Source organism: Gavialis gangeticus, unplaced genomic scaffold, assembly GCF_001723915.1.
Source record: "Gavialis gangeticus isolate Ggan-Ray unplaced genomic scaffold, GavGan_comp1, whole genome shotgun sequence".
Taxonomy (NCBI): domain Eukaryota; kingdom Metazoa; phylum Chordata; order Crocodylia; family Gavialidae; genus Gavialis; species Gavialis gangeticus.
The window spans coordinates 3,702,221-3,713,353 of NW_017729000.1; the positions used below are offsets into that span (position 1 = coordinate 3,702,221).

At 50.3% G+C, this 11,133-nt stretch overlaps 1 protein-coding gene across 1 annotated transcript in view; it reads left to right on the forward strand.

Moving 5' to 3' along the window:
• Positions 1-632: 632 nt before the first annotated feature.
• The window catches only part of HAND1 (heart and neural crest derivatives expressed 1), a 24,779-nt gene continuing 14,278 nt past the window's right edge, over positions 633-11,133 (forward strand). The window contains exon 1 of the mRNA XM_019505960.1: positions 633-665. Within this exon, the coding sequence (XP_019361505.1) occupies positions 633-665 (33 nt within the window). The remainder of the gene's footprint in view (positions 666-11,133) is intronic.

Consider the following 11,133-nt stretch of genomic DNA (forward strand, 5'->3'; position numbering starts at 1 on the left):
GGAAAGGGCTTCTCAAAATTGCTTCTGTGCTAACCCGAGTGGGAACGTCTCAGCTCTCCCTGACAGTGCCGGGGTTTGCTGTCACTGAAGGGGGGGGACTCAGCTATTGGCACAAGTCTTCTTATTGCAGTTTTTCATGGACTGCCATCGTCAGCAATGGGAGACGAGGGGCAAACGTGGGATGCCTTCACTGCCGGGGTATTTTTTCCATCATATTTTCTGACCCCAGGAAATAGCTGAGCTGGGAGGCGAGACTAGCACCATATTCCCAGCTCTGCTATGGCCCGGCTGTGTCACCCTAGGCACATCACTTGACCCCTCCATGCCTCCGCTACCCCTCCTGCTCTTTGTCTGTTTAATGCACAATGGCATCAGGGTGCCCAACACGGTGGGGTCTGGATCTCGCCCGGACGGTGAAATAAGTAATATGTTGTTACACTTCTGTTGGTGCCCAGACCTCCAAGCACGTGGCAGAGAGCTACACAATCCTGCCATAGACGCATCTATCTATATCCCGTTTGCCTGGACAAGCGTGATCAAGCATTTATCAAAAGCACTCCATTTTTTTTTTGCACTTTGATATAGAGATATACCAACAGCTGGACATCATCAGGGCTCAGAGGGGAGACGCCATGCCCCCCGTCACCACTTTGGTGCTGGTGAAGGTAAGTGGGCCACTGTTATCAGCAAGAGCAGTAGCAGCCCATACAAGTCCTGATAAACCAACAGACTCCTGCGTGCTGTGTCCAGCTGCCTTGATTGCTAATGGGCTTGCGTCAGCCATTAGCTTTCAAGCTCAGGATTTAGACTCCAAATGGCAAAACCAGGCACGAGAGCTCTGCAGTCTTAGAAATGCAGCTACAGCTCCCTCTTTGCATGCATCTAAGGCATCCAGGATGCTCTTTGAAGGCGCTTACGGCGAGAACTGAGCTGCAAGCGTCACCCTGAACGCCAAGGTAAAAACCGAGCGACACGGAAACCCGTTCTGTGAACACGTGTACGATCACGCATGTGCACACGCACGGCTGGGCCCCAGCTTTGCTCCTGGATCCAAACAGGGTCATCCCGCGTTGCACCAAACGCCTCTGGTCTCGCCGTGGGAGGGGAGCGCGTGGGGAGAGCGCGGTACTGACACAAAATGCCTTTGCCTGCAGAAGATCCCCAGGTCTGGGGGGCTCCAGAGCAGAGTCCGGTCAAATTGCTTTCTTACAGTAACAAACACAACTCAAAGGCTTCTGCTCCCGTGGGGGGAAGCTCAGGAAGCTGCTGGTGTCAGCAGCACTGGAAGCCTTGCAAGATTAAAGCGGTCTCCTGGTATTTCCCCACTGGAATTCCACTTGCCTGGCGTGGCGGAGCGGAAAGTGGCCGCGAGCACTGATTTTGCAGCGGGGTGGCCTGAAACTCGTATGGGACCTTGCTGAATTGTCTGCCTCCTGATACCACCCACGTCCTAGAGGCAATGACTCGAAGGGCGGTGCAATCGCTGGAAGCAGCACCTCCTCGGTGGCGCGGTATGGACCTCCTGGCCCGTTTTGCACCTCTTCAAACCTCTGCAACAGCAAAGGTGACTCCGGGTGAACTACTCATCTCGACGGCTGGCGCGCCCATAACACCGGGCTCCCCCGCGGTAGCTCTCCTGGCCCAGCCACAGCCCTTCCTCACCCCCTGGGACACAAAGACCTGCCCCCACTGACAATTCAGAGCTGGAGCCAGAGCTGAACCGAGGTTAGGAGGGGAAGGACGACGTCCCCCGTTGCAATGCTTTTAGGTCTATTTTCCTGGCGGGCGGTTGCATTTTAAAGGCTAGAATACAGTCCGTGCCACACGAGAGAGACGAGAAGAGAGGGAGATGGTTCCCCCAAGCTTCCTTTGTCCCATATGCTAAATAATAGCATCCATATGAAGGCACAGCAAGGACCTAGCAAGGGAAACAGACCAACACCGGGCTTTATCTGGCAAAGTCAGAGAAACATCAGCTGCAAAGCGTGAAGAGAATGTGCTTTCCACAGGAGACGCGGCCCGTCTAGGGTTTCGGATCTGGTTAATGACACCGCAAATTAAGCCTGTCATCTTCAGAAATGATTTTTCTTTCAGTTTGGACTTAAAGAAAACAACAACAACCTTCCAAACCTGAGATTTTGCAGGAGCCGGCCTCCCTCCCCTCCCAGCCTGCCCGACAAAGGGGGAGAGCCGCCGGGACGAGCCTGCAGCCCTGCGCGAGGGGAAGCCTCTCCAGATGAGACCGTTACCAGACCCGGCAGCGAGCGACCGAGCCCCACCGCACAAAGGAGCCCGTCTCACCGGGGCGTGCTTTCATACGTGCGGCGGATGGAGTCGAGACAGCCTCCACCAGCGATTGCCCCCGCAACACTCCCATCTCTGCTCTCTGGCCCAACTCCCTTGTAGGCACTGATCACTCATTATTAGCATTGGTGAACTGTATCCTAGCCGTGCCTAGAGCCTGGCGGAGATCTGGGTCCCACTGGGAAGGCAACATGCAGCGGTCTTGCCCCCAATGCAGCTGCAAACAAACACCCCGATTCTGCCAATTTTTTGTAGGCATAACTTCCCGGGGGTGGCTCACAGGGCAGGGAGCTAAGCGTGGAGCAAATGCAGAAGACAAGCCGAGGAAGTGGGAGCTGAGACACAGCAGTTCCTTCCATCCCTTCCTACCCCCACGGTCTACAGTCGCCTTGTGCCACCGTGTCCCGTTAAGGCCGATGCCCCCCTCTCCCCCATCGATGGCTACGTCTCAGTGCCTCGTCCTTGACTAAGTCCCTGCAACCTTCTCGAAATCTCAAGGTGTTTCACAGGATGGGAGAAGTATTTTTTGACCACAAGCCCTCTGCCCCCCTGCTGCAAGCCGGCCCTGTCTGCAGACAAGCAGGGCGACCGACAACCGCAAGCCGGGTGAAGGGAAGCCGAACGCAACCACTGAGCCTGGAAGTCAGCCAGGACAGCGGGGTTAAGACTCCTACTCTGGCAAATAGCTGCAGAGGGATCATGAATGCATGCACGTGGTTGTGGCCTTCATGCAAAAGACAATGCCTTCCCAATCCCGCAAGAGGCTTCTGACACCCTGCTGGGGCATGGCCCCACTACAGCACCACTCGTATCCCCAATACCAACGCCCCCGCTCCCCAACACGGCGTTAATGCGGAGGTCCTGCCCAGCACAGAGCAATCAAACCTGATGCGCTTTGCCGTGCAAAATTCCCCTTTAGTTTCTTTTCTCCCGGGAATTTTTGCGTGCGCGCGCAATAAGCGATGAAAAACCAAAGTTTTCATTTTCATCCAAAGTTTTCAGGTTTTTTTTCTTGTAAAACAAAACCCTCTCTTTATTCTCAAACTTTGAAATTTCCAGCAGAGAAAAAAAAAAAGCTATGTTGACTAAAAAATATTTGTCATTGAAAACACACACATTTGTAGTAGGACCGGGCAAGCTTTTGCCATCAAATGATTTCTAACAGAAAACTGTAGTATTCTGTCAAACAAAAAATTTTCACTAGCAGCATCTGTTTTCCTTCAAGATTTCTGATTTTTTAGTTGGGAAACCAAATAGAAACCCCCCCCTCAAAACCCAGAACTGAAGCATTTTCAGCTGGAAAACCGCACACAGTCAGGTCTGGGGATCTTTTTTTTTTGTTTGGATGAAACGTCAAATTTTCCCAAATCCCTCTGATTTTCTGCAAACTTTTTTGATCAGCTCTACTTGATCAGTTAATGAGTTGCAAGGGAGTTCATAACTCAAAAATTATTGGTAATACAGGTAAAATAAAATCCCCCCCAAAAACTCTCTATTCTCTGAAGTCCGAATTGATTCTCTCATGGATGGGGTTGGACGGCAGGTCCTGACCATGGGCCACAGGGAAAAGGAGAGTTTCTCACCAGTCATTAATGAGCCCTTAGCTCACGGAAAGAGCACACCGGGCTACCCCAGGACGAGAGGCCTAAGGAAGGTCTCAGCAGCGGGGGCGGGGGGTTAAAGTGGGCAGCGGTGTATTTATAATTCACGTAGAGGACCCCCCAGGGGGGAATCAGACTCCAAACGAATGCACTGAAATGCACCATAATCTCTGGGGTGGGGGAAACAAAGTCGGACGCAGCCTGGCTAGCAAAAGGCCGGGCCAGAAAAATGCCAGAAACCCCCCCTGCCTCCGGCCACTCAACAGAAACGGCCAGATTTTTACAGGAGTCTCCGCCTTTTCCCCCAAAGTTTGGCTGCTCGGTGACAGGTGGAAGCCAGAGGCCTGCCTGCACAACACCCCCAGGGACGTTGCACAGACTCGCACGCTTCCACGTGTGGCACGGTGGGCACAGAAACGACAGGCGAGAAAACCTCCGAGAAGGCCTCTGCCTGGTGCCTGGACCCTGCAATCAGACAGCACCAGCCTGCTGTTTTTCTCCTTCTGGGAGACCGCTCCTGGTGACACCGCACCGGGCGGGAATTATCGGTGCTGGAACCAAACCGCCGGCCGGGTTATCTTCTGCACGGCAGAAACTCGGGAGGAGAAACAGGGCTGCGTGCGCCCAAACCTAGGGGCTTATCTGGACCTTTATGAGCCGGCTTGCTCTGACCGCGACCGAGATGCGTCAGTCCGTCTCCTCTCGGACGCGGAGCATCGGTAGCTAACCTGGCACCAGCAAATGGCATTTCCAGGGACTCTAGGGAACAAGTTAAAAGGTCAGTTGAATGCTTCTGTGCTGAACATCCTCCATGCCTGGCCAGCAGGAGATTAGGCACATATTTCCCTTGTCTTAGTTCCCTTTGCAAGTTGCCTTTAAAGGGAACTGAGTGACGCCGGCTTTTAAGAGCTGGTCAAGCTGACATTACTACTTTTACCAAACCACCTGAGTTTGGGGCACTTTGCTGCTGAAGCTGCCAGACAAAATGAACCAGAGGAAGGTGACAGATAACAGCGTCATGTTAACCACCTTCTTGTGATGGCTCTTTGCTGTGTATTGCTGTGTCGGTAATGCTTTTCAGATTGGGTATTTCAACAACGCATTCCAGAGTAATGTCTGACATGCCGGCCAAGGAACAATAGCTGCGCACAGGCCAAGAGCAGCATTATTTTTAAGCAACTACTTCATCTCTTCCAGTCTCGCAGCCGCTCCTGGCTTCTTACCCTTTTTAACATAAGTTTATAGAGGCCGCGCTTGCAAAAACAGGTGTGGGGAGAGCGGCAGGGCTGGAGACCGCAGCTGCCTGGAGAGTTTTGGTTGAAAAACTCTTTCTGATGGAGGAAAAAAAAAAAAAGTTTTTCAGAACCAAGGGTTTTCAAATCCCTCCGCACGGCCTCCGATGTGTTTGCTTGGGGTTTGCCCCTGCAGAAACAGCTGATGTGTTTCCCCAGTTAGCCAAGCGAAGGATGAAAATGGTTTGATGCTATGCCTTTTTCACAGCTGCAAAATAGGGTTGGGGGGAGAAGACAAATGAAGGGAAAAGGGGTAAAGACCCCAAACTGCAAACAATACTCTTTATTTCTGGACCCTCCCTGTACCGCAGTTTCCTTCGGTGCTCTTGTCTTGACTCGGTTTCATTTCCTGCCTCTGGTTTTCAGCCCTTTAATTAACGTGGCTTCTGCCTTTTCTCTCCCCTGGAGAGTTTTGACACAGCCACGTTCTCCCTCCCACTCCCCTTTTCTCTCCCAAATACAAAGCAACGCACAAAGCGCCGGGACCCCAGCTGAACCGTGACGCTGCCGGGGCTCGCGGAGGAGGGTGCTCTGGAAGGCAGCCCGGCCATGCCTAATATATCTACTAGCAACTATTGCAAAAATAGTCTCCCTTACTTACCTTTGGCTCTTTTCCCCCCTCCTTTCCCCTCTCTACCTTTGGTTTTCCTAATTTCCACCTATTTACGTTCCCACTGACGTGCTGTCACACTTAGCTTCTTCCATTCCTTGGAGATCTCAGACCAGCAGAGACTCCCGGTGCCTGAAGAAGGGCGATCGCGCCCCAAAGCTTGCAAAGAACTTCTTCCCAACTTCTCATTTGGTCTAAAAAAAAAAGAGATCACATCTACCCAAGGAACCTGGCCTGCCAATGTCCTTAGACCGACACGGAGACAACCCAACACCCAGCGCCTAATGTCTTGGCATCTTTAGCTCCCCAGGAGATGGGCTGCCGTACCTCGACACCCCGAGTCCGGTTCTGATCTCAGTTGCACCTGTGTCCAGTCAACACCTTGTGCAAACTGACTCAGACCTGGAAAGCCACTGACCTGCCTGAACAGGGAGGTGAATTTGGATTAAGGGAGGGGCATTTAAGGCAGAAACACCAGTTTCCAGCTCTCTGTAGGGACGCCCTCATTCTGGACTAGGTTTGCCCACTGATTCGGAGCAAGGCACTTTTACGCCAATATAAGAGCATCCACACAAGAAGAGCTGGTTGGGAGTAGCTCTTCCCCCCGTTCCTTTTCCCACTGACACCAGGGTGTGTTTTGAGCTCCACGGTAAGGTCGTGCCCACGGCTGGTGGGGTAAGAGTCCCAAAACAAAACACAGCGATGCAGGAGCTGCACTGGCTCCCACGGGAGCTGGCTGGGGACTGAAAGGAAACGGGCCATTTAAAGAAGAAGGGGGCATCCAAACACACTTAGGATAACGGGCTCGGGGTCCTTCCCAATCGAAGCGGGAGAGGCTGCCAGGAAACTCTCCCCCCGTTTGGTTTGCACCCAACGTAATCGGAAATCCCCATTACATGTCTTTGGGGAGCACCTGCCCTGGTCCATCAGCACGATGAGCCGCTGCTGATGTGGCCGCCATGGATTTATAGCTGCCACACCCCATTCACGGCAATAAACACTGAACCTGTTTTTACCGAAACGGTGAGTTACGGTTTTTCAAATAAAGACGATTGCACATAAACCAGCACTCTGTTTAGTTGGAACGGCCCTCGCAGACACATCCATCTACATAAAATACACCCCAGAGGAAGCAGAGCTGTGACTTTGCTCTGATGACATAAAAACTCTTGTAAACACGTTGTCATTTACAGTACGGGGCGGTGGGGGAGAAAAATAAACCTGCAGGGCCAGCCCATCCCTCTTGGAGCACATGGAAAATTTAATAATCTTTTTCCATAAAGCCTTGTTTGCGGCTTGATTTATCTGGGCAATGAAGACAGGGCAGTGGCTGGTTTACCATAAATAGGTTGTATTTCTTTGCAGACACATGCTGCAGTCACCCTTTCAGCAGCTTTTGGAGATGCGTCTGCAGAGGGGCTGTCACTGGTCCGACAAGATAGAGTCGTTTTGAGCACCCTAATGCCACCGAGAACTGAAACGTCCAGGACCAGAGCTGATCAAATCCTTCTGCTTTCTGACGGACGAGGAACCTTCACAATTGCCCTGGAGTTTCCTCCAAGAACCTACTCCCGTGCTTTGATGTGGTTTTCATTGCTAAAATCTGACTCAAAGGCAAGAAACTCCTATTCACTACCTTCAAATCAAGTCCAAATGGCCATGTTCTGCCACCATCTCTTCCCTCTGAATAATAGGCAAGGACACAAGTTTCACTATTGGCCACATGAAGCATACCGGCACCTCTCACTTGATCACAGCAGAATTGAGGATTAGGATTAGGGCACTAGCCAACATTACCTGGGGTAGGAGAACTGGGCTTCCATTTCTGCACTTATAGAAAGCTTTATGATAGGAAACTTGGGGAGGGGGCGTTGACAGGTAGGAAAATCTTGCTTACTGAAATGATAAAAGCAGCCGTGTGAGGTTAAAGGTGCTAAGAGTAATAGTTATCTGAAAGCAGCGCAGCGTTGCAAAATTCTGCTCTTCAGGGCAAGCCGCTTATTGTGATTATTGCAACTGATTTTGTTAATTATCAGTTATTGCTAGCTCCTCCATTCCGAGGACAGGGAGCTGCAGGTTCCCCACTTGGGCTGAGAACTGTTTATGACACATTTATCAAGGCCATCCTGCATGTGTATGTGCTATAACAGAATTGATCTTATGTAAATAAACCCATACGTGGAATATGGTTGTGTTTTGCAATATGTGCATGGGGTTGACTATATATGCAAAGATATGCACGCATTTGCATGTGCATGCATGCATGCATGCATGCATACATACATACATATATACACACACACACACGCACATATACATATATATATATATGAAATATATGCACATACATGAAACATATTTTGAATATATGCACAGGTTTGCATATAATATGCACGTAGAATATATGTCATTTGGAATATATGCACGTTTGCATATATATGCACATATATGGAATATGTACAATCAGGACTCATAGTAGGGGGTAATATCTTTTAATAGACTAACTAGATTTTTGCAAAAAAAATATTCTTTAATTGCAAGCTTTCCAGCACAAACACCCTTCATCAGGCATTGGAGAAAAGGTTGTAAAAGTTCTCCTGGGTAGAAATTACCCAGGAGAATATATTTGGAATATATGCACATATATGGAACACATTTGGAATATTTGCACACATATACATACATACGCACACACACATATATGCAAATGAAATGTATGAATGTATATGGAATATATGCACATGCACTCATACATATTGCGCACACACTTTTATAATGCCTTGAGCTTGCACAGGAGCTTACACAACACAGGGAGGAATTCAGCTTTCTCGCATAGCCCTGACAACCCAGGGAGTATTTACAGTCTTTTCTACCCCTGCCGGCTGAGACACTGACCCTGGTAGTCTGAGCATCAGCTGAGAAGTGACGGGGAGGAGCGGGCTCACCTCTGATTTACACGTGTTTGGCGCTGGTGTGATGTCACCAACTTCCAAGGGTTTCGTTCCTCGTGTATATCCACCCCAGCGAGTGGAGAACCAGCCCTGGGGGACTCCTGATTTATGCCAGTGGAAGGCGAGGGAGAGTCATGCCCAGAAGCTCCTCCTCTGCTCCATCTTTCACGCCAACTCCCTCCATACCTCAGTTTCCCCATCCATAAAAACACAGAAGCCTAAAACCAAACGGGAAATCCTCTTCCCCAGGGGCCTTGTGAGGGTCAGTGCATGGGGGGCACTGAGTGATTACTTTAGGCCATCTCTTGGCCCAGCTTTCTCATGCCCGGCACGCTGCTTGCACCCCATGAAGCCAAGTCCTTTCTCCCTGGAGGCAGATGCTGACAGGCTGGGGCAACGCTGCTCCAGGTCAGCATCACTGCCAGACAAGCCAAGCAAAGAGAAGCTCTATTAATGACTGGAGGTGCAGCTGGCTCCGGTGGGGCTGGCGGGGCAGCAGGGAGGCAGTGGAAGAGATATGGGAGCATCCGATTCCCACTGGATCTCCCTGCCCGGATCGTCCTTATCCCAGATGGAAACCAACTGACGTTATTTATACCGAGGGAAATATTTAAGGGACTTGCCCATTCCTCATTCTGGAAGGGGCTGATTTATGGGATGTTACAGTGAGACAGTGGAGCAAAAGACAGGGGGAATATTTTACGGGGCTGCAATGTAAACAGAGCTGGAGCAGAGCCCCTTTTTATGGAGTCCCTGTCCTGACAGGGAATCTGACAAGGCCCTGATTTACGGCCCTATTTAGATAAGGGAGACCGGGGCAGGGATTGCGAATGGCGTCAAGGTCACAGGACTTACCGGGATAATGTTTCTCTGGGCCACAGATAAGGAGATCCAGCAGGCACTGGCCAAGAATGCAGCCCTGGGCGCGGAGGCTCCCTGCAGACCCCCAGGCCCAGCCACCTAGGACTGGGAAAGGCCGTGCCGGGAGCACCGGGGTGGGGAGGGCAGGTGCTGGGAGAGAAGCCAAGGGGAAGAGGCAGGGGGTAGCATCCCCCCTTGCCTCACCTGGGGCAGGCTAAGCAAGGAGCCCACCCCACTGCAGCAGCCAGGCCTCCGCAGCCAGCGCCAGCTGGACCACGGTGCAGACCTGGCCGGGCACCAGAGCCTGGGGGAGGCTTGCGGAGAAACCCCCCAGGGCCGCCGGCTCCTCCCAGCCAGGCAAGCTGCTTGCAGCGGGGGCTTGGGCAGCTGCAGCAATGTGGGGAGACACTGCTGAAGGGGATGTGGGACGTGGGCATGAAGCCGGGGTAGCACAAAGCACCTGGCAGGGACCGGATTGCTGCAGCAGAGCTGCCTCATGTCCCAGGAGGGCTCACGCTGCTCTGGGTGGAGGGGGCTGGGTTGAGCGGGCAAGGGGCATCCCCACAGGGGTATTCACCGGTGCAGCCGCAACCCCTGCACCCACTGTGCCCACACCAGGACATTGCACAGCACGCTCCCCTGCACCCAGTCCTGCTCACACGCACAGTCCTCCTTTTGGGACTAAGGAGATGCTGCATCAGTAGGAGAGGATAGGATATATTGCATTATATTGTATGGTATTGCAATATAATGCAATGTAGCGTAGCACAGAATAGTATAATTATAGTGTAGTATAATAAAGCATATATCTTATATTACATTACATGACATCAGAGTGTAGCACAATACAGTAGAATACAATACAGTATAGCATAATATAATACAGCATGCGTATTACAGAATCATAGACTCAGTGAGTCGGGAGGGACCTAGACAGATCATCAAGTCCGACCCCCCGCCATGGGCAGGAAGGAGCACTGGGGGTGGCAGGGGTCATAAGACCCCAGCCAGGTGCCTGTCCAGTCTCATCTTATATTATATTGCATTACATTATATTATAGTGTAGCACAATACAGTACAATACAATATAGCATAGCATAATATAATATAGCATATGTATTATTTTACATTGTATTATAGTGTAGCATAATACAGAAAAATACAATATAGTATAGCATAATATAATATAGCATATGTATTATATTACACTGCATTATAGCATAGCATAATACAATAAAATACAGTATAGTATACCATAATATAATACAGCATCTGTATTGTATTACATTGCAGTATAGCGTAGCATAATACAATATAGTATAGCATAATATAATATAGCATCTGTATTGTATTACATTGCAGTATAGCGTAGCATAATACAATATAGTATAGCATAATATAATATAGCATCTGTATTGTATTACATTGCAGTATAGCGTAGCATAATACAATATAGTATAGCATAATATAATATAGCATCTGTATTGTATTACATTGCAGTATAGCGTAGCATA